General features: G+C 39.7%; 2 protein-coding genes and 1 pseudogene across 2 annotated transcripts in view; 1 reads left to right on the plus strand and 2 right to left on the minus strand.

Annotated features, from left to right (window-relative positions):
• LOC124223693 (coiled-coil domain-containing protein 142) overlaps positions 1-24307 on the minus strand; it is a 752117-nt gene that overhangs the window by 116067 nt on the left and 611743 nt on the right. The window lies entirely within an intron of this gene.
• LOC124223680 (putative nuclease HARBI1) lies at positions 123-1414 on the plus strand (annotated as a pseudogene).
• LOC124223070 (uncharacterized) lies at positions 1978-3137 on the minus strand. Its single transcript, XM_069137568.1, has 4 exons — positions 2898-3137; positions 2548-2770; positions 2334-2447; positions 1978-2246 (listed from the first exon to the last, which is right to left on the minus strand). The coding sequence occupies exons 2-4, from the start codon at positions 2732-2734 to the stop codon at positions 2002-2004; spliced, it is 546 nt and encodes a 181-aa protein (XP_068993669.1). The 5' UTR covers positions 2735-2770; positions 2898-3137; the 3' UTR covers positions 1978-2001.

Genomic DNA, 24307 nt, shown 5'->3' on the forward strand with positions numbered 1-24307 from the left:
TTATTTACTGTAAAAGCGTAGCAGCGGAAACTTGCAATTGAAATAGAGGTTATGAGAGCACTCGCTTTGAAAAATTTGTGAAGTGAAGTGAATAGTGAATTTCTATACATATACATGGCGAATATGCAAGATATGTTTAATTTCTAGGATCAGATCGAAGAAATGAATAATATGATTGAGGTGGTTGCAATGATCAACGTTCGGCTGAATGACGAAGACGAGGGTGAAGTACAGCGAGCTCCGAAAAGTAACATCAGAGATGGTCAAAACCCGTTCGAATTTTATTCCGAGCAGGAGTTCAAACGGCGATTCGGATTTTCAAAGGATAGTATTATGTACGGAATACTACCTAGAATTGAAGCTGCCTAAGTCAGAGTCAATAATCGTGGACTACCAATTCCACCTGTCGTGCAATTATTAATATGTCTACGATTTTACGCTACTGCTAGCTTTCAAGTAAGGATCATTGTGATTATAATTCCTGACTTTCTACTGAAAATAGAAAGTGATTTCATTGCTTCCTGTGATCATGGAATATATTATTGCTAATACATTTTGTACTGTACAGCTCGTCAACGGAGATCTGATGATTATATCTCAGTTTACAGTATCCAGGATAATACACAGAGTATCGGCTCAAATTGCATCATTGATTCACGCAGTTATTAAAATTCCTAGTATGGAAGCTGCTATGATCGCAAACAGAGATCTATTCAGACAGCTTGGTGCACGCAGGGAGGGTTTACCTAGTGCTGATGGCGCTATCGACTGCACTCACATTCGATTATCTCATACGAAATTTGCAGACCTGCAGGAGGTTTATAGGAATCGTAAGGGATATTTTTCCCTCAATGTACAGGTATGTCGCGTTGGCGATAACCGTTTACAAATACCATAAGTTGCAATTAATTTTATCTAGGATACAAATAAACAATACTATTCTATGAAAATCGGTACTTTAAATTTGAATGATACCACAGGCAATCGTCGGACCTAATATGGAATTCTTGGATGTGGTTCTGGAATGGCCTGGAAGTAACCATGACAGCCAAATATTCCAAAACTCACGAATTTACATGCGGTATCATGGGAGACAACTTACTGGAACCCTGGTTGGAGATGTCGGCTATCCGTGCTTGCCATTTCTGCTGACTCCACTGGTAAATCCAATTACAGATGCTCAACAAAGGTAAAATAAAGATTATCGCAACACTTTAGATTTCGATAAGTAGTCATAAAATTAACAAAGTATACATGTGTGAATTAACCAAGTTGGTATCTTGATAGGTATAACAACGTACAAAGCAGAACAAGGCAAATTGTTGAAAGAACATTTGGAGTTTGGAAGCGACGTTTTCTTGCCTATCCAGAGGTTTGGGAACCAAATTGTTGTGCTATACCACAATTATTGTAGCATGTGCCGTACTACACAATTTATCACTAACATTGGATAATGCTCATCCGGAACATAATCGTATCGAAGAGGAAGAAGCGGATGAATTGCCACCTCAAGCACCGCATTGGCAGCCTGGAGAGGGTTTTGCAGTCCACGAAGCTCTAATCGCACGGTTATTCATTTGATCAAAAAATATGTATATCAAGTTAATTTAATTGTAAAGACTAATTGATTTTAAAATGAATATACTCCAAATATTGAATGAAATTGAATTTAATTTGTACATACAGTTAACATTAGAATACATATTTTCCTCATAACTTATCATTGGTTTTCATTTTATTTTTAAACTCCTCACTTACTCATGAAAATACTGATATGTACGTAATTGCACTAAGCATCAATCTTATAGTTACGATAATACTTATGAAAATTTGTCTACGTAAAAATATTCAATACATTACAAATACAGCCAGTAAATATAACTAAAGTTGCTCTTTTGAACTTTGAAGATCAAAGGTTGTCCCTTTTACGCGCAAGTTTCAATTCAGCCAACTCTGCTTCTGCTGTGGCTTTCCGGTTTCAAGTTCTTGGATTCGTAGGTGTTAAACTTTAAGCAGATGAATGTCGTTTTCGTTATCTTTCATTAATTTTGATATTCTTTGTTCACGGTCTTTCTTCATCTCAAAGAGCTCTCTGTCCTCAGCTAAGAAAGCGTCTAGTCTCTTTGTCAAAGCTTCCTCCATCGCCTTCTGAGCTACAGATTTTGACGCTGAAAAATGGCTCGATGATTCTGACCGATTTCGCTTTGCCGCCACACGCATTTTTTTGCAAGTCTGCCCCGGGGTTCCTTTTAACATATCGGTACAATTTATTTATCAATAACCGACATAGAGGTTTACATAATGATATATGTTAAAATATGTGAGATTTTTACCTGATGAACAGCTTGGAGTAGGCTCTGTCGGTGGTCTATCAATTGACGCATCTAATAAGTATTCGACATCTTGAAAATCAAAAAGTGAATCATCGTCATTCTCCAGAACGCTACCTGGAATATGGAAAATATTATTGAAATATAGTTTTTTCAAAAAAATAATTTTGTATTAATATGATAGATAATTTGGTAATATAATAAAAGTTGTAATCACCCATGGCTATTGCTTGCTCCTCTGGAATAATATTCGAACTGCACTTGGTCGGGGCAAGAGTCATTAAATGCGGCACAATTGCTGCAATGTCAGGGTCTACCTGTGCATCTGGAATCTCCGGACCACCCCCAGTAGCCATACGTGCTTGATTTTCCTCGGTCAAAGGATCCCGCTGGCTCTGTTTCATGTTAGACCACAGCGTTTTAAGTTGTGGCACTGTTCTCTAAGAGACTGAATATAATATATAAGAAAATTCTGTAGACTTTAATGAAGCGTCGAAAAATTTATTATCATATTTGAGTGATCAAACGTACAAAAAATATGGCCAATAAGTGAATTAAATAACTTACCGTCTCACTGATTTGTAGTACACTATTGAATTTGTCAGCAATTTCATTCCATGCTGACTCTTTCTCACGAAGAGATGCTCAGTCACTCTTTTTTTACTCAACTATATCTTTATGTTTTTTCAAAATTTCTAGAAATATTTTTTTATCAACCATAATGTAATGCTTGCCGCTTTTGCCTGTCGGAGCCATGGAATATTATAAACCTCAAACTCCACACACCGTAAACTTCAAGTTTTTGAAACAAGGTTAGAAATGGGTACGGATCTGTCAAACGTTGGTAATACCTCCGTGAAGTTGGCCCCCCGAAGTTGTTATTTTTAAATCTAATTAATGCAATTCGTTTGAGAATTGTTTGAGAGGGTTTGAGAGTAAAGAAAAATCGTTTGAGAGTTAGTAGTTTTTCCGGAAAATTGATTTTAATTTTGGGTGTGAAGTTGGCCCCAATATTTTCTATCTCCTCAAAAAATGGACTTAGACGTTTAATTTGTTTTTTAATTGTTTGAGAATCGTTTGAGAGGATTTGAGAGTAGAAAAAAACTGTTAGAGAGTTAATATTTTAATTGATTTTAAATAATTATTCAATGTGCTATTTCCCCTAGGATTAGAGCACTTCCGGTGTGCGCATTGTGTGTGCGCACTGTATATGCGCAACATGTCTGCGCAGTGCGTCTGAAATCAACTGTAGCGACCGAGATTGACGAAGAAATACGAGTTTCGAGGATGCGGATTATCGTAAATCGAACGGGTACGAGATGGACATGGAGACGAAGCTGAGGAATTTTCTCTCAATGACACCAATGGTAAGAGAAGAATTGGATGAAACTATTGGAAAAAGACACGAGCGTCGAAAACGGGAAACTTGACGAAATCTTTTTAACGCAGTGCAACAGAAAGTGAAATCTTTTATAGAACGCCAAAATTGATATTTACTTGCAGATAAGGAATAATGCACTCATAATTGGAAGAAACGTAGAATGTCGATGGGCTTATAATATATGTCAGCGATGTTCCTGTTCGTCTATCCCAAGATTTCTGTGTTCTCAGATCTTGTAAATCTTGGACCGTGCTTGCAACGATCTTGCGAACGATCCATGTTACTCGGCTAGGCGTACCATCCCTTGCCGCATTTACAAGGTAAATGAACTGTGTAGCTGTAGCTGTGTAGCTTTTGCGCAGCGAAAAAAATTGTGGGACAAATACAAGGCGAAATCTCGCAAACACAGACCCTCGATGGTCGTCTCGACGGACATCAGTTACGGGACGCACATTTGCATGAGAAACAGTCCAATGTACCAACCGGGAGCGATCGGTAATTCGCAATTTTCTAAAAAAAAAACCATTTTCATCGTTTTTTCGACATTTTCTTTCAATTTTATCGCTGGCTCGATCGTTTTCAGGCTTCACCATCGCCAACGGCGTTCCCAAGGTCAGTCAGCTGCTCTTGGCCGCCTGGAACCTCGATTCAACTTACCGTTTTAAAATTTTGCCCGCTGGGTCTCTCCACACCGGAGAATCTGTCGATAAATGCGAATCCAATGGAAACGCCAGTGCCAGCGGCAGCAGCAAATCGAACCACAAGGAAGCCGCAGATCATTTGAACATGCTGCCGCCTCCTTCGCCGGCCTCGAGCACGTGCAGCGATACCGGAAGCATCACCACGAGTCACAGTCAGTTTTATCAATTTTTTATTTCTTTTTCCGTCAAATCCTTCGAGTACACACTGGGTCATTTTGACCCGTTAAATTTTTTCTCTTCTGTTTCGTGAAAAAATGCATTCAGGCTCGCATAAATTCGCAACTAGAAAAAAGAACGAGGAATTCATGTTTTCCGGAATTGAATGATTTGAAAAACGTCTCTGGTCAGATTGATCCACTGTGGACTTCAGGAGGTTTTTTTCTTTTTCTTAAGCCCTTCGAGGACACGTTGGGTCATTTTGACCCGAAGAATTTTTTCTCACCGGTCATTTGCATTGAATTTTGTTTTTCTTGAAAAATACATTCAGGCCTATAAATTCGCTGAAAAAAAAAAATGAAAAGTTCATATTTTCCGGAATTGAACGGTTTGAAAAAAGTCTCGGGTCAGGTTGACCCGATGTGGACACGTAGGATGTTTGCGCGAAATGTTTGCATGTTTTGCGTGAAAAAAATATATTCAGACCCATAAATTCGCAGCAAAAAAAAAACGATTCACGTTTTCCGGATAAAAAAATCTTATTTTTCGGAATTCAACGATTTGAAATCCCCCTCGGGTCAGATTGACCCAAAGTGGACTGTTTGCTCCTCGCGAATTTATGGAGTTTGAAGAAAATTCAAATTTTGGGGTTGATTGAATTTTCCAGAACGCGAGAAACGTATGACCCCGAGGAGCGACGGAGAGACGGGTTCGATGACACCACACCGGCAACGCCAGTGGCCACAACACCTCATCAGACGTCGATATTGACGCTGAGCGGAGTTACACCAACGAGACATTTGGTGTTTTGACATATTTTGATGAAAAAAAAATCGAAATATAGAAAGTCACTCTTTTCAACTCCAATTTAAACAAGGTTGATGACCCACCTAGCTCGAATACTTAGAATGAATTTCTACTTCAGAAGGAAGCATAAAGATACGACAATAAACAATGTTAATAGCCACTTATTATTAAATAATCGAGCTTCTGTACACACTTCATTTTCTTTCCTTTCTCTTATTGCACTCTCGCTTTACTCATTTCTTCTTTTTGTTTCCGTTACGAGACGATGAAAGAATCGACAAATTCTTCATGACACTCATCCTTTTTTTTTGCCTTTTCCAGTTTTCGGAGAGCTTGCATCGCATTCCCTGCTTGTCGCTGCTATTTTTACGGATGTCCGCATCGACGAACAGATGAATTCCCGGTCGACTAATACGGGTCATCGATCCATTACAGCCCTTTGTGAAACAGCGGAGTTTTGTAAGACGCGCCCAAAAGTTGAGCGCAGCTTCCAGGGCGCCAAATCTGGATTTCGCCACTGTTTCGTGATTTGGTGACAGAAGGGCCGATGAATATTCTCGTCTGCACAGCTGCAAGCATTCTTCGGTTATGTGGACACTTGGTGCCGTTTTCATTGCTTTATCGACGAAATTGTATACGCTGTCGTATGCGCTTAAAGTATAGGACAGAACTTTATTCGCTGTTTTTACGTTCGGTTCCGGGACATACAAATTTAAAAGAACGCGTGCTCGATCGTTGTACGTTTTACTGGTGACTCCCGTATTTAACGTGTTCACAACAAACTGGAGCGTCGGGTTCTTGCATTTTTTGATTGCTGAATCGTAAGCCGTGTGGTCAATAGCTCTAGATATCAGCACTTGTGCCACAGAGTTGAAAGGGCACGTCGACTGTACGAAATACGTTTTGCTGTTCAGTTTAACCGGCTTCGATAATTTCGAACCATTTTCCAGAAAACATGGTTTCCTTTTTCTCTGACTTGCAGCTGGTTTTTTATCAATTTGGCTGTTTATGTACCTTATTTCTGGTAATGCTCCGAAATATGTACTTTTTTTCGACGTCTCTTCTGTCTTCACTTCATTTTGTGGTTCGTGTGCTTCGTTTTCAGGAATGTCCTTACTTCGGCTATACGAATGATCCCATGCATCAGCGACTTCTACAACATCTTCTTCGTCTGCACTTTCAACAACAGCACCAATGGCCAATTCGGTCTTCGGCACTTGGCCTCCCCAATTCTCCACAGACCACTGGTCAGGGTCATGCTGTGGAATCTGCGGAGTTTCGGAATCAAACTCGCAGTAAGAAGAGACATTGAGATCACCCGGTTCGAACCCTGCTTCTGCATTGCATTGTCTTGTAGTCTTGGCCACGAAGAGAAGACTACCACATTCTATGTCTCGTAAGTGAGTAACCACAAATCGTCGTCCCTTCGTAGACCTTTTTTTAAAACATTAGTTTGGAGGTCATTGAAGTAAGATTCAATGGGCGCGGATGAGGCATTATTATTCATTTTTGGCGTCGCGCCACAGTGGTCCAAAAGCCCGAATTCCTGGTCAAAACTAATAACTCAAATATTTCTCAGTGAAAATTGCTAGTATTACTATACCTATAGTTTTTTGGCTTGCTGGTTTCGAAAATGAATGCAAAAATGCGAAATTCAAAATGGCGGCCCCGAAATGGCAGATATTTTTTACAAAAAATTGTACGATTTTTTAGAAATTCATAGTGCGAATGTTTTTTGGGTCGCTGATTCCGAAAAAAAAAATAAAAATGCAAAATTCAAAATGGCGGACGTTAAATGGCGGATGTTTTTCGCGAAAAATGATACCAATTCGCTGAAATTCATACTAGTAATGTTTTTGGGGTCGCCGATTCCGAAAACGAATGTAAAAATGCGAAATTAAAAATGGTGGACCGAAAATGGCGGGAATATTTCCTGAAAAATGGTACAACTTTGTTAAAAGTGATATTTTGTAAATTAATTTCTTTAATTCGTATAGATTTTTTTCTTATAAAACAAAATAACATAATTTTTAAAGACACATACTAATCACTATCTGAATTCTCATCATCGACGTCGTTTCGATGAATGACGTTGTCTGCGTCGCCCCGCTACACTAATCCCACGAGGCGGGCCACGAGGCTCCCACCGAGTCGACAAAACACTGCTTCAAAGACTGCGTATTTTTGACCAATGGAGCAAAAACGAGCAGGCGATGCCAACGGTTTCACATTCTCTATACTTTTTCACACTAGGAATCGTTGAGATCTCCGCAGGATCTCCGGGGATCATAACTAATTCTCTACAGATAGTAATGCAATTCAATGAAATAGGTTATTTTGCAGCACTCGTATTGCATCATTAATATCATCGCCATAAATTCCGAAACTTGGTTCATTCACAAAATTTATGTAATTCACTTACCTTGAGGAATAATATCCATTTTGGTTGACTCGATTTTGATGAAAAGTGAAAAAACTACAGCCTTTTTTTTCGCGCGCTCGAAAGCGTGCACACACCACAGTCCCGCGCGAGTCTCGACAATGGTCACTTTCGAGGGCTTACCACAGGCCATGGAATGAATATGAACATCTGCCCTTTTGGATTTCAAAGCTCTAATGCTATCTATTGACAAATATGTGAAGCTTTATCTCGGATGATAACTTTCGGTTTTGGGAGTTTTGGCCAAGAATTCGGGCTTTCGGACCACTGTGGCGTCGTGCAATTAGTCCAAAGTGGAAATTCCACGGCAAGTGGCTTCATCGACGCAATGAACCCTGGTACATAAAATGCATTCATTTCACGCCCTTCGTTTCCAGTTGTAGCACTTGTTTTTAAAATTTTGTCGACCCGTGATGGATTTTATTTCGCACCCATCACACTGACTTTTCTCATAATTTGAGAGATTATCAACTGGACGGAGATGTTTATTTTCTTCGATGTCGGTTCCAAATTTTCTTAGGGCAATGCCTGTTTTTGCCATTATATCTCCAGATGATTTCTAATTGCGAGGACACTTTCAACCTTTTCAGCAGCCTCGTCGTCCTTGATTGGAATCGCCATTGTAGAGTCCAAATATTTTTGGCTTGCGACAACGAATGTTCGCGTCAATAACATTTCGAAATGGTTGATGTCCGAAGATTGAATCATTAACGTAACGGATCGGAGGAAGAATTGCTTCACTTCGATGTGCATAACGACTTTCCAACATTTCCACCTTGACTCAGCATGAATTATGTGCGCAACGTCAACCCGTAGGTGAGTATCTACCTTTATCGGTTTCCTTGCCACCAGAAGTTCAAAACAGTTCTGAATGTATTTCTTCAATGTTGTGTCGTTAAATTCCTTGCACATTCCATACAGGAGTGCTTTGGAATGATCGCATATCGCAAGCTTCGGTTTGGGCGCACCGGCTCGCACAAATAGATGGATCGAATTCATGATGGAGTGCGCGTCGTGTCTCTCCGAGAGCATCTGGTGGATCGGAATAGTCAATTTATCGAAATTAATAACCATAGTGTACAGGAAAATTGGACCACATCTTGATTTGTCGTTTCGATCGATTTTTCTAACTAAGCTCCCTGTCGCATCAATCATTACCGTACTGATTGTGCTGTTTCTGCAGTATTCTTTGTACGCGTGAAACTGTGATGGACTGCGATAGACAACAACAAAAGGGGTTGATGCGATGTACTCAATTTTGCCAAGAAATTCTGGTTGTTGCGATATAGCTTCTAGCGAAGCATTCAAGTTTGTCTTGTTCAGTGGGTCGAGCCCCAAATTCTTATCAATTCACTGTTTTTTTGCTTGCCGCAGAACAGGTGCATCTGCAAGAAATGGTGGCTTCGCATCCCCCAGAACCATTTCTTCCCGTGCCGTGCGTTTTCGGAAATTGGATGCACCTTCATGTACTAAATTTTTCAGGACCTCCTCTCTGTATTTTCCAATTAGAGGACGTTTCACCACTTCGTGCGTGATATTCCGAGTATCCCGCGTTAATACGTTCATTATAACACCGTCATTATTGGTTGGTTCTTTTTCGATAGTCACTTTTAGTTTATTTTGACACGAATTTCCTTTACATTGACCCTGAATTGTGACATAATTACCGATACAGGTTGGAGCTTTTGCAATTTTGGCACGCTTGAAAACGTATGCACATGGAATTTTCGTCTGACGTGAGATGGCAATCGGTACGATATTATTCCAGACTCCTTTCTGTAGCGTCGGTCGGCATCCGGAGGACAGACCTGCAAGTGCAAGTAATATTGAAGAATAGGAATCACAAAATATTTTGCCTTATTATTTTGGCCGAATTTCAAGGTGGCCCTTGTAGTTATATTTCACTGACTGATTCAAGAAATTCATTTTTTTTTTTAAGATTTGCTTTAGAGAGAGAGCGCTTACAACAGTAGTACAATTGGATAACATTTCGAATTTCAACTATTGGATAAAAACCGTGAACACGCTTTCTACGGAATCATAATAATTTTACTTTTTTTACAGGACTGCCAATTTCTCGTTGCTAAACAGCCTGGTTTGACAAAATTCAGTTAATAAACAACCTATTCCTATATTTTTAGTTTTTTTGTTCATTTTTGTACCAATATATTTCGTACAAACCATACTGCTCAGTCCGCCCTATTCATTATACTCCGTACATTGAATGGTTTGAAAATAAAAATAAACAATTTTTTCAATTCTAACTAAAGGAAAATAAAAAATTGAACTAAATTTGAAATTATAGATATTTTTAATGAGCTAAAAAAAATATTAAAATATCAAAAAAATACTATTTTTTTAAAGAATTTGAATTTCACTTCCCAAAAAAAGAAACATGCTTCAAAATATGAAAATATGTTGTAAAATTAAATGCCTTATTCGCTTAATTAAAAGAAAAAGTATCGGAGACGTACTCCTGGGTTTGATAGCATCCCATTCTTGGCTTGTGAGCTTGACCGTGAAGAATTCTTGACCATCTTCCGGTTCATTTTAATGATTTGCTGCGTAAAACTCGTCGGAACTTTCGAACGTTGTCGATTCATTTGACGAATACGAATTGCTCGAATTCGTGTCGGTTTTGTCCTTCGACGATGGAATAATTATCCCCTTTTCCTTTCGTGCAAGGGAGAGAATATTTCGGCGATCCTGGACCACGTTGTTATAAATATTGTGAACACTCCACTTCTTATTTAAATCTTCGGAGATTTCTCCCCATATTTCATCTGAATAATTCGGCAATTCCGATGTTGCGAAGCGCGTAATGAATTTCTCCAAGCTCCGCACAGCTTCTTCCACTGTCACAGCAGCTTTCCGTGGCATATTGCGAATCAAGTGGTCTTATACGCGAGTATGAAATCAAAAATAAATCCATCAGAAAATTAAAAAAAAATTATGAACACTCAGGAAGAACAACACAAAACTTGGGATAAACAACACAAAAAAAAAACGCGAACGAAAAGAACGTGAAAAAAGTTATTAGTAATTAAAAAATCGATCATAAAAGGAATGAAATTTATCACAGTGTCGCGTTGGAAACAAGACTGAGCTCGCTTCTTCTAAGCGATGAAAATTGTATGGCGCACCATACAATGTAACAGCAGACCAAAACAATGTTTACAAATTTCCATCAAATTGAATGTAGAATTAAATTAAATCTCGCTTTTTGCGAACATATATAACTTGGATAACGGTTAACGGTAACGGATAAAGATAACTTGGGAAAACGGTTGGGATACTACAATACCGCACTTATTGAATTGAAAAGGTACATCGAATCTTGCATTTCTGTCGTTCTTTTATTAAATTAGAATTTCGAAATTATTCTTCAATACTTTTCTTAGAACTATCGCTTTTAAATTTTTCTACACTTTGGTAAAATGTTGTTGGTAAAAAACATTGGTCTTGCCGATATCGAGTTGGTGATGGTGTCGCAAAGTGCAGGGTGATGGATCAGACGTGACAATTTGTCCCTCTCGCTCCGTGTTACTTTTTCTTTTTCCAACTTTTGGCTATTTTTCAAAAACAGCGTCACGCTGCAATGCCATTTCCCTTTTTTCCATTTTTTCTTTAAAGTTACTAGAAATTCTGTTTTTTTTTTTTCATTCACTGAACATTTTGAATTTCTTGGGATGAATCATTGAAAATTGAGAAAACTGGAACAAGGTCAGTCGATTCATTCTTCGTAAAAATGAGGAAGGTTTTTTTTTCTCAGGTCGTTCGAATGTTCGCCAAACATTTTGAAACGGGCGAGCCAATGCCTGAAAACATGTTGCAAAAATTGTGCGCATCCAAGAACATGTTTCCAGCTTCGGAACTTCAGCTTCAAGTTTTTTACGGTATGCTGGACCAAGTTTATCACTCGAAAGAATTGAAAGGTTTGAGCACAGAAATCTATAAGGAAATCCGATCCAAGTTTTATGAACTTCTTTACGTGGAAAACACGGTAAAAACGCATTATTTTTTTTTAATAGTGAGAAAATAAAAATATGAACCAACTTCAGAGTCGATAAAAATCACCGGAATCAAAATAATTCGAGTCAATCGAGATCGAGAAAATTTTTAACTCGATCGAATTTTTGCAATTTTTCAAAAAAAAAAAGTTTAGTCGAACGCATCCAACAAAATATCCATTTTTTCAAAAAAAAAACATTTCTTTTTATTGTATGCGAAGTTTACCGAACGCCATAAAAATGAAAAATTTCCATAATAATTCAAGAAAATGGCGTAAAAAAAAATGGGAAAAAAACATGAAATTTCTGTTTCTCACTAGGCATGGCAATTGAGATTTACCCACATTGTTGGATACGGAGCAAAATATTACGCGCATTTGATATCACGAGCGGTTGCTTCTTGGATTTGTCAAACGTATTTCCAAGCGGATCCATTGAGCAGAAGTTGCGGTGAGTGTTACCGTCGCGAGTGTCTTGCTCACGGTGGTGGAAAACCGCCATCGCAATTGGTCTCAGATTTCCTCAGCAAAGAAGCGAGTGCGACGAATTTTGCAAAGTCTCTCGTTACGGAAATTGATAAAGAAATTGACTGCGTAATGAAAAATAATAAATATTAACGATGTACAAAAGCTGTAAATTCAATGAAGAAATTTTCTGAATTTCGCATCATCTTCGTTGTTCTTTTTCTTTTTCTGTTGTCATTTATTACAAGTACGGAACCTTGCCCTATTTACAATGTTGAGAAAAATCTACGAAATATTACAGAAAAATACGTTTTCGTAGTCGAGCGCATTTTTGTTTATTTTATTCATTTTTTATTTAATCATTTATCATTATTTTTACGAAATGGTCGAATTCAGCACGGATAATATTCGTTGAGAACTGGCCATCGTTGCTTCGTGTAATCTTCGCAGTTATTGGCCAAGGGAATTCAGTGACAGCCAATTATTTGACACATTTTTTATCTTGTTCCTTTTTTCTTGGATATTCTCTCGCTAGATTGAAAATTAATCGACAACGATAAGCCTCCAGTTTTGAGATGCAAGCACAGAATTTTTTTTTCTTTTTACAATCTTTTTTTTCTCTGTGTTTTCGACCTTTCAGGCTCTTTGCTGTTTGAAAAAAATTTTCGAATCCTTCGTCACTGATATTTCACGAAGCTCGAAACTTCGTTGACTTGTTATTATTCGAAATGAGAATGAAAAAAAGATAAACAAAAAGACGTGTCACAATTAGCGCACTTGAACTCGCTCCAAAGTCTTTTATTTTTAATCCCTTTGACAATTCGAATCTCTTTTGCTACGAACAGCTAAAAGCAAATGTTTGTTTTTTGCACGAGCTGTAGAAAAGTGGCATTAAAAAATTCTTCACGTATGAATCTCAACAGCACGTAATTATTGTTTTATTTTGAAATCTGTTGATTTTCTCGAGGAGAATGTCTTGAGAACAATCCTCTTAATAATAATACAGAAGGGCAAACATATCAGCTGCATAAGTAAAAGAAAAAAAAGTAAATGGCTTTTCACTGAGCGCACTGATCGTTCGCGAATTCGATGACCGATTTCATCATTCAATTTAACTCGCTCGTCGTTTTTCAGTCAATGTACTAAAATCCTTTCGGAATTGTTTTTTTTTTTTCATTCCTCTTAACGTTCACTCGAGTTCCTCCGTAGCAGGAAAAACAAATGATAATCGTGCATTCTAATCGCTTCTAAACAATTGACGGATCTCAAATTCACCAAAAATCGAAGAAAATATCACTCGAAAGTCTCTCGTTCCTCGTTTTTTTCTTCTGATCCAATCGAGCCGGAAATCACTCTGAAAAGACGTTTTCGGACCGAAAACTTTTCGCTTCTCCTTTCACGTTGTTCTTTCTCCAACAAAAATCGGATTTACCCGGTTCAACATAACTTTGGCAATTGGTTGAGGCTACGCAACGTAATTGTACTGATTAGCGTTATCCTTATCACGCTTCATGTAGTCTCTGTCTATTAACGACGCGATTCGCTTCTTAAGGTCGGCAGGCTGCGTAATGAAGTTAATAAAAAAAAAAGTAAACACTAGAGTATTTCGTACGTCCAAGGATTTTCAAGAACTTTCAGAATTCACGAACTCTCGTAAATTACAAAACAAAAAAAAAAACGATGCATACAATTCATAAGTCGCGAGAAACTTCGTTTCGAAATTGAGCAATTTGTCGAGATTTTTTTGATTCATCAAAAAAGTTGTTGAGCATTTTTTTTTGGCAATTTGCAAAACCATGAAGCGGATATGCAAAAATAGGGAGAAAAAAATTCATTGACAGAATGAAAATAACGATAATTTGGAGAAAGAAAAAAGTTGATGTGAAAATTTTTACCTTGACGGGAAATTTGAGTTGATTGTAGAGCTCGCTCATTAAAAGATTATGCGTCACAGTTTTTCTCATTTTTATGATTCTCACTATGGCTGCGTCTATCTGATATTGTCGATCCTGATAGACGCTTTCTTCCGATCCCCATCCTGCGATTGCTCGTGCTCTTGGCTGCACGAGAAGAAAAGAATGGGAAAAAAATTGATCAGAGCGCTTTCAAAATTACTTTGGATTTTTTTGTAGCTGCTTTGTCAGCCTGTTTGTTGTTCCTAACAGGCTTAGACATTGTACCGTCTCTGTTAATATTTCTCGAACTTGTGCGTCTCGAGCTCTCAACGATTTTAATGACCACGATCTCGTTGTCGATCAGTCTCTTGGCGGCATTGAAAAAATTGTCCCTTGCGCCAGAATTCGTCTGATAGCAGAAATGAAAAATGACGTCAATGATATTCAAACAAACTTTCGAATTTTCGAGTGCTCAGAAAAGAAAAAACGATAAATGCACGCGTTTGTAAGACGGTGATAATTTAAACTCTGAATCAATAGAGATAAGCTCGGAGAAATTGATTTTCAGTATTTACAACGAAAACAACATTAATACGCCCACTTAGTGCTGATGGACGTAATTTTTTAGCGTGGGCGATATTCGAGTAGAGACCAGCAGTCCTTGTATAGACATGCTTGTACTATAAAACTCTCTCTCCGCCTTTTATCCCTTCTGTTACTGCACTTTTTCCTCATACACATTCATTGAGAGCTATATATATACCCGTAAAAAAATTAATATTTATATCTATGTTTAAACACGCAGATTACGTGTCTCTATAAGCACGGTTGAATTCCTCAACCTACTGAACGAACCGTAACAATGACACTGGACCATGACTAAGAATTTCACAACAAAGCTATAAAATAAACGTCATTTTTTTTTAGTTCTCACCATATCACGTATCGTTTCCCTGTGTTTATAACCCCTGAATTCCCACAAGCTTCAATATTTGTTCACAACTCGACGATGTTTGGCAAGATCATTGAAAAAACGTCGGATAAATTTATTATACGACTTTATTCCAGAATTTCTTTCGCTCTTTGAACATTATTGCTCTCGTTGGAATGTTGCTCAATTTTTTGAAGGATTAATTGATTTTGTTACTAGAGAACACACGATGAAACAGAAACGCCAGTTTCTTCGGCGCAGAACACTCACGACCAGCCTCCAGCTGATTTTAGATACACTGCGCATGTACACCGCGCATATCCATTGCGCAGGCCCGAAGTGCTCGGAAACTAGGGGAAATCATGGGGAAATCAATCACTTAATAATTATGGAATATCAATTCAAATATTAACTCTCTAACAGTTTTTTTCTACTCTCAAATCCTCTCAAACGATTCTCAAACGATTAAAACAAAAATTAAACGTCTGAGTCCATTTTTTGAGGAGATAAAAAATATGGGGGCCAACTTCACACCCAAAATCAAAATCAATTTCCCGGAAAAACTATTAACTCTCAAACGATTTTTCTTTACTCTCAAACCCTCTCAAACGATTCTCAAACGAATTGCATTAATAAGATTTAAAAATAATAACTTCGGGGGGCCAACTTCACGGAGGTATCGGTAATACAGTTGAAGACGTTGTTGTGTTCATAAACTATAAAAATACTCAAGAGCTGCATGCCTATACGAATATCTTGCACAGGCTGAGAAATAAAATCCAAGCATCTTATTGGGGGATACATCGGAAATATTCCGAACATAACCGAACGTCTGATAAGACCGTATCAAGCTCAGTCTTCGCCAAGACGGTCTTGAATGAAATAAGCTAGCGCTTGAGACCAAAATCTTGGCGAAGACCGTCTTGTTTTCCGACTATGAATACATAGCATCTCAAGACGGTCTTGAACGAACAAGACGATTTTCGCCAAGACGGTCTTAAGTACCGCCTTGAGACCTAACTATGAATACGGGCCTAAGACTTTCTTGCTTTTCAATCGTGCTACCCAGATTCTCAAAAATTATTTTCGCCAATGCTGTCTGAATTAATAAATGAGCCCGGATGACTCTAGCATAAGCATGGCCCTGCATAATTTTTTCTGCAGAGTTTGGAGCATAAATTCTCCTTAACATTTCTTTTAATCCACTTCCTGCCATTATTGTACACCCGATGCAACCAAGATGGGATAATAAAAAATGAAATCCACCAAGCCTTACCACAATATTAGACAAGCACGAGTCCTTTGAGGATGCAGCAAAAATTTCACAAGCTTTTATACAAAGAGGTTGATCAAAAGTTATGAAACAAGTTCACTGTTTCAATCTGTGACAATCTTGGGCAGCATAAATGAGTACCGTAAAAACGGTATCGTAATTGCTCGGTGGAGAAGTAACAAACGGAAGCGGAATTACTTTATTTACTTTATAGGGAAAGAGTAGTGTATATATGACAGTTCTAAATCAAAGATGGCGGCGCTCCCCCATAGCTCCCCCTAGCCCCCCCCCCCCAAATCCGCGGCGCTCCCCCCTAGCTCCCCCGCCCGCCAAATCCGCGGCGCTACCCCCCCGCCCCCGATCATTTTCGCGGTTTGCCGCAAGATGGCTATTTTCATAGGATTTGACACACACACACACACACACACACACACCCACACAATAATTCCTGTCGAGACTTGTTTGGCGCCGGAAAGCCGCACATAAATCGGATAGGGTAAAAACCCGCTAGATCTATTGAAAAAATTCCAGGAAATGACCCCTGAAGGAAGGTTTAAAATGGCGTTTTGAATGCTTTTAACAATTTTTTTATTTAAAATCAATTACATTTAGTTTTCTTATTGTATTCTCAATTATCTTATTCTAAATTTTAACGAGTAAGATTATACATATTATTTTCAATATCCATATCAATTAAGCATATTATTATTCCAAAATTGGCTTATACCAATTTTTTGACAGTACCACTGATCGGATTATAAATTATATTATAGCTTATACATGGAATTAAAAAAATTTACTATTCGATAATATTATAATCTAGAAATAGGATACATTACAAATATATATCTTTATAACTTTCACCCATTCTCGTCATACAAAATGTAAATGTTATGATTTTTTACTTGAGAAAAATATATAATCAATAATTATGAATTTAGCGTGGTTTATTCCTCGAAATCATCCATAAAATCATTATCGTTATCCTGTTCGTCAAAATTATCATCATCATCATCATCATCGCTATTTTCGACATCTATAATTATTACGATAGTTTCATTCGCCCATTTTTCTACAATTATTTGCATACATATATCACCGTAATTTATATAATTTTGGCTGTTTGGTCTCACTCGAGCAGCTCGCGCATCCTCAACGAGATCCCGAAGCTCCTCCAACGAGAACTCGCGTGTTGCTTCGGAAAAGCCTATAATTAGCTCTTCCTCAGCCTCCTCATCCTCGCCCCAATCAACGCTCGACCACTCATCGTCATCGTCACTCGAATGAGATGGCATTTTTTTTCTTTCCAAAATTGATTCGCAGTGAAAAATCTGTAAAAAGAGCAAGCCGAAATAGAAAAGTTGATGCTGCTGCACTCATCATTTATATGCATGATAAATCTCCAATTCAAAAAAGTTTCCACCTATTCAAAATGAGTGATACGGAGAAGGTGTGGAAGATACTAGAATTTTATTTTAATGTAGTGCTACACACCAATCCTCGTCCGAATAACAACCATCATCGTCAGCTCTATCGATGTCTCCCAGCATTTGACGGATTTGATCAATCTGATCCAGAAGTAAACCGAATCCGATGCGTACGTCATCACCATCACCGCCATTCCAAACACCCTCCACCTCCGCCTCCCCCTCATTCGCCGCCTCATCCTCCTCATCCTCCTCCTCATCCTCCTCATCCTCCGCATCAGTCGGTGATGGTGTTGATTCTAGATGATGATGATGCTCGCCAGCCAAATTTTGCTCAAACTCGCGATCATCATCACCAGCACTACTGTCATTACATTGCTCGGTGTCGATAATCAACGTATCGGCATCACTATCGATCATTTCATCATCATCCTCCTCCTCATCGTAAGCCACCTCTCTGCACACCCGCTTATAAGTTGGCGATCGTGGTGGTGAATATGGTGGGGAGTCTGATGATCCTCTTTTTCACCCGTTCATATTTTTTTAATACGATTCTAAAATTTTTCCAGAATTTTTATGGATACGATGATAGGGAATACAGAAAAGTAAAAACAAATCGAAAGAACTTTGTTAACATACTAATCAAATGCGATAATCATCACGGAATTCAAATCAACAGTCACAGTATCGTAAGAGGATTGGCGTAGCACCATATACATATATATGTGTATTCTATAAAGTACTCACAAAAAATATAAACTCGTTGAAGTCTTGAGATTTTTCAAATGAACACCGATTTTTTTTTCTTTCTCACAGCTCACTTTATCAAAAACGCCTGTTTTCGCACGAAGGATTTTTCAAAATTACCAGAGAAGTTTTCAAACCGCTGTTCGAATTTATACTAAAGGACTCGCACCCACCCTCCACCGAGCAAAACCCAGCCGGCCAATCATTCGTAGAGCATGCACCACGTGACATAACGACAAAAGAGTGACGCGGGGGAGGCGGTATAAGCTGGGAGGAAATTTTCTCAAGAGCTCGCCAGCTTTCCGTTGCACACCCCACGCTAATATGGTTGGGGATGTGCAGGCTCGGACTTGTTGGCTATGAAGAGTCGTAAAACCCAAAAACTACATGTGCACATACCATCCGGTGAAGAGCGGGCAAGACAAGATTTTTCTTACGCCAAACACTGTTCGCTACCTGCTTTTCGTGGACCGATTTTTTCCACCACATGGCCCACGCTGCGTAACGACTCATAAAACCCAAAAACTACATGTGCACATACCATCCGGTAAAGAGCGGGCAAGACAAGATTTTTTATACCTGCACCGCCCACTTCCTGCACTTCGTTGACCGATTTCCATTGCATGCTTGGGAAACTATACATTGCTACTTTACTCATAGCATTTGCGCAGATTTTTTTACTTGGGTGGGCATCCATCGTCGGCGGCGGTGGGTTCGTGAAGAGGGGGAGGGGAAGAGGGTGAAAACCTGTTCCAACACGCTTTTAGGTAAGATGTAGCTGCGGAACCGGGTAACTTTGAACGAGCAATGGACCGCAAAAATTTAGGGATGGTGGGGGCGGGGATTGCGGACCCCGCCGTCGTTGGCGTCATTTTTTTACATGAATTTCATCATCTCTGCAGAGCCGGGAGAGCAATAAAACCCAAAAATTGAAAAGTTATACAAAGTTCAGCTTATATCAACTTCAAAGTCATGGCAGTCGAAGCGTATATGGGACTTGCGGAGCAGATGAAGGGGACGTACAATTTGCTGAGAGAGCAACCACCCGGAGAAGAGAATGACGCTGTCATCAATCATTGGACTGATATTAGGATTGCGAATATCCAAGTTCTGCGCAATATTTCCATGCAACGAGGAACAACCGTTAGTGCGAAAATACGGATACAACATACGATCGCACTCCTGCAATCTTGGGTGACAAAGATCAAGCAGTTGCAGCAGCGCACGGTGGTGACAGGTGGAAATATCGGTACTCCTGCGGGTGTACAATGGGACGACGTGGATAGCGCTTTTGCAAGCCAAATCAGAACGGGGGTTGTCACAAATCTCCGTCATAAAAATTTGGACGCCTTTCTGGACGATATGCAGCGCGTCGTCACCGAGAAGTTGGAGATGATACTGCGCGAGGAGGGAAATGTGAGGGTTAACCTCATATTGACATGCAAATTCGAAAATGCCAAGCACGAAGAGATCTCCACCGAAGTCAAGAGTTTCAACACCTCCAACGTGACGATTCTTCTCCCATCGAGCGATATAAATGGTTGGTTTACACGTGCACGGGGTGATCTGCTATCAAAGGTGGAAGATTTCGAGCAACGTAATTCCGGCTGGAGTATGATTGAGATCCTCAACATCGCTGTAAATATCAATCGCTACCGGCCTCTCGCCGCGGGGGCTTCAACATTCGACGAGCTGCCCCAAGACATTCAACGGAAGAGGGCTGTGATCAACGTGAGGAACGAGGACGAAAGATGCCTTCTCTGGTCCGTCATGGCAGCCCTCCACCCAGTCAAGATCAACACCGATAGGACTCACAACTGTCGCTGCTATATTTCCGACTTGGACTGTACAGGTATCAAATTCCCTACTACTCTACATGATGTGAAAAAGCTTGAGAGATTGAATAATTTGCGCATCAATGTATATGGTATAGAATCTCAAACTTTTTCGCATCATGCAAAATCAAATGAAAGCGTCATCGTGCCAATTTATTTGAGTAAAAATTTGCATAGCGTGAACATTGACACGATTCATCTTCTGATGGTTGAGAGTAATCCGGAAGACGATATGACTGGTGAGTTTGCACCGAGATTCCACTTTGCTTGGATTAAAGATCTTTCCCGATTGGTGAGCAAACGATTGTCTGATCATGATGGTCGACTGTTTTTATGTGACAATTGTTTGTGCCACTTTAGCGTGAAACGAGCCCACGACAATTATCGGCAAGATTGTATTATGCTAAATAAAGTACGCATGAAATTTCCTAAATGTAAAGATTTAGTATTTTCCAATTTTCAAAACAAAGGCACCGTTCCATTTGACGTATACGCCGATCTCGAACGTATATCAATCCCTGAACCTGTAGATGAATTTGGAATTCGTAAGACTTGTGAAATTCAAAAGCATATCCCGCACGGTGTAGCGTACCATGTACATTGCGCGTACGATGAGGCTTTATCGGAGTTTCACGGTAAACGCGGTGTCGATTGCATAGATTGGTTTATGCAACAGCTTGAAAATTTATCAATTCAAGTAGAGTCACGCATCAAAAACATAATTCCGATGAAGTCTTTTACCCAAGTGCAACGCGATCATCACATGCGCGCAAAGAATTGTTATATTTGCGAAAAACCGTTTACCCCTGAGGAGAAAAAGTGTTACGATCACTGTCACTTCACGGGTAAATATCGTGGTCCTGCTCATAATCGGTGTAATTTGAATTTCAGAGAGTCGCACACAATTCCAATAGTTTTCCACAATTTGTCCGGTTACGATTCTCACTTTTTAATGAAATCCCTCGCGTCAACTTTCCCCGGTAAAATTACACTGCTACCCATAAATAAGGAAAAATATATATCCTTCACGAAACGCGTCAATGAAACAATGATGCACTTGAGATTCATCGATCCGTTTCGATTTATGGCTAGCAGCATCGATAAACTTTCCACATATTTGACCGATACTGATAAACGCATAACACGCAAATTTTATAATAACCCAATTCAGTTCAGTTTGATGACCCGCAAATGCGTTTTTCCCTAGGAATACGTCGATTGTTGGGGGAAACTCGATGAACCGCGATTACCTGCAAAGAAGCATTTCTACTCGCACCTCTGCGATGCAAATATTTCAGACACCGATTACGAGCACGCGAAAACTGTTTGGAGGGAATTCCATTTAGAGTCATTGGGGGGCTATTCAGATTTATATTTAAATACCGATGTTCTTTTGCTTGACGATATTTTCGAAAATTTCCGCGCTAGCTGCTTCAAAACATACGATTTAGATCCGTTGCACTACTACACTGCACCGGGACTTGCTTTTGACGCGACGCTCAAGCATACTAATGTAAATTTGCAACTTTTAGACAACCCTGAAATGGTGTTATTTATTGAAAGAGCTATTCGAGGCGGCGTAGCACAATGTTCTAATCGACACGCTCGGGCCAATAATAGATTCATGGGAACAGATTATGATCCACACAAAGCGGAATCGTATCTCATGTATTTTGACGTCAATAACCTGTACGGTGCAGCTATGAGCGTGCATTTACCAATCGGTTCGTTCGAGTAGAAGTATCAGCACATTGATATAACAAACCATCCGGACGATTCGCCGATCGGTTACTTTCTGGAGGTAGATTTGGACTACCCTGTAGAACTCCACGAGGATCACACAGACTTACCTCTTTGTCCCGAACATTTTACTCCTCCAGGTAGTAGAAATGACAAACTCGCGACCACCCTTTACCCCAAAACAAAGTATATACAGTGAAACCTCGTTCATACGATTCGCACTTGTACGTTTTTCTCGTTTTGTACGTAACATTCATTTGGCCCCGGCGGTTTCCGCATATAAACCATGTAGAAAGATTTCATTTCTACGTTTCTCGTTTATACGTTTTGCACACTTATACGAATACTTATTCGGTTCCCGAACGGTATTTTCTATTCACTTATACGTCATTATGACAGCTGATTTTCTGATGGATACTCGCGTCACTGTATTTCATTATCCTACCGCTAGATGGCTGAGCCTAATGTTTCGCTTCGCAACCGCTAGATGCCGCGGCTTACAATTTATGCGTTTCCGCGTATAAGTTGTCTCGAACAAGTTCTGGCGTGTTCTGGTGTGTAGTGTCACCCAATATCGTGGTACGTCATGGCAAATCCAGTAGGGGGGAGGAAAAGAAAAGCAATATCGCTGCAGAAGAAGCTGGAAATTTTGGAGGAAGTACATGATAACCCACAAGAACCGAAGATCAGTGTTGCAAAGCGGCTCGGTCTTCCATATTCAACACTGATGACAATTATCGCCAATTCGGCAGACATTAGGTCAAGTACGTCTAAGGCAGGACCTTTAGGCGAGAAAAGAACACGAACTCAAGAGGGCCGATTTTCAGACTTGGACAAAGCATTGCTCACATGGTTCCAACAAAAACGCGCCGCGAACATACCCGTTAGTGGTCCAATGCTGCAAGAGCAAGCTTTAATTTTTGCAAAAATATTAAATGTAACTGCTGACTTCAAAGCATCGGCTGGCTGGGTGTTCAAATTTAAAAAACGTTGCGGCATAACCGGCAGAAGTGTTTGCGGGGAAGCTAACAGTGTCGACGAGGCTACTGTAGAGCAGTGGAAGAACATCGATTTGCCTCGAATCATAAAGAACTACGATCTCCGAGATATTTACAACACCGATGAGACAGGTCTGTTTTTCAATCTCCTACCATCTAAATATTGGCTGAAAAAGGAGACCCCTGTCACGGAGGGAAACAGAGTAAACAGAGACTGACGGTGCTTCTAACAGCGAATGCAGATGGCTCCGATAAACTTCGTCCCTTGGTCATCGGGAAATCACAGAAGCCGCGTTGTTTTAAAGGCGTAAAAAGCTTTCCTACAGAGTACGCAGCAAACAAAAAAGCATGGATGACTGGAGCATTATTTGAGTCGCAGTTAGATAAGCTGAATAACAGAATGCGTCGTGAGAAGAGGAAAGTCTTGTTGTTGCTTGACAACTGTGCCGCTCACCCCCCGGCACTCCGTTTTAGCAACATTGAACTGGCTTTTTTTCCGGCCAACTGTACAAGCCATCTGCAGCCCCTGGATTTAGGAATCATCGCTGCTTTGAAGGCCAAATACCGCAAGATGCTGGTACAGCGGGCAGTCGCGGCACTCGACGCGGGAGAAACGATGCCGAACTTGCATGTTCTGCAGGTGAGTTCGTGATGTTTGGAAATTTTCAACAAAAGCACATAGGCCTATAAAATCGGTATTATGCATTCAAATAAGAATGTTTCCGACACGTGATGTTTAGGCAGTGTTTAAATCTTGGAATTTGTTTCTTGTCTATAGGCAATGCAACTGACCGGTATTGCATGGAACCAAGTACAGTCTGACACCATTGCCAAGTGCTTTCAAAATGCAGGAGTCGTAAAGGCGAATGATCTCGATGCCTCTTCTAACGAAGAGAATGAGCTTGAGGGTTTCGAAGAGCCCGGAGATTGGGCACAAGTGTGTGCTGGGCTTCAGTTCGAGGATTTCGTTCATTACGATGAAGACTTGAGTACATGCGCGGTACAGGATGACGATGACATTGTAACTGAAATTCTTGCACAAGACTCAGACGGGGCTTCGGACGAAATAGACGAAACTGTCAAAGAAGTCCCGGTGAAATTTTGTGAAGCTTTGTCGGCACTGGAAATTACAAAGCGATATATAATGTCCAAGGTTATCGATGGTAAAGGCA

The sequence above is a fragment of the Neodiprion pinetum genome, chromosome 7 (assembly GCF_021155775.2).
Source record: "Neodiprion pinetum isolate iyNeoPine1 chromosome 7, iyNeoPine1.2, whole genome shotgun sequence".
Lineage (NCBI taxonomy): Eukaryota > Metazoa > Arthropoda > Insecta > Hymenoptera > Diprionidae > Neodiprion > Neodiprion pinetum.

Excerpts from the sequence above, each read along its gene's own strand:
- LOC124223070 (XM_069137568.1), bottom strand. The coding sequence starts at position 2,734 with ATGAAACAGAGCCAGCGGGATCCTTTGACCGAGGAAAATCAAGCACGT. Across the intron at positions 2,448-2,547 it reads GGAGCAAGCAATAGCCATGG|GTAGCGTTCTGGAGAATGAC; the intron begins GTGATTACAACT and ends TCCATATTCCAG. Across the intron at positions 2,247-2,333 it reads TACTCCAAGCTGTTCATCAG|GAACCCCGGGGCAGACTTGC; the intron begins GTAAAAATCTCA and ends ATATGTTAAAAG.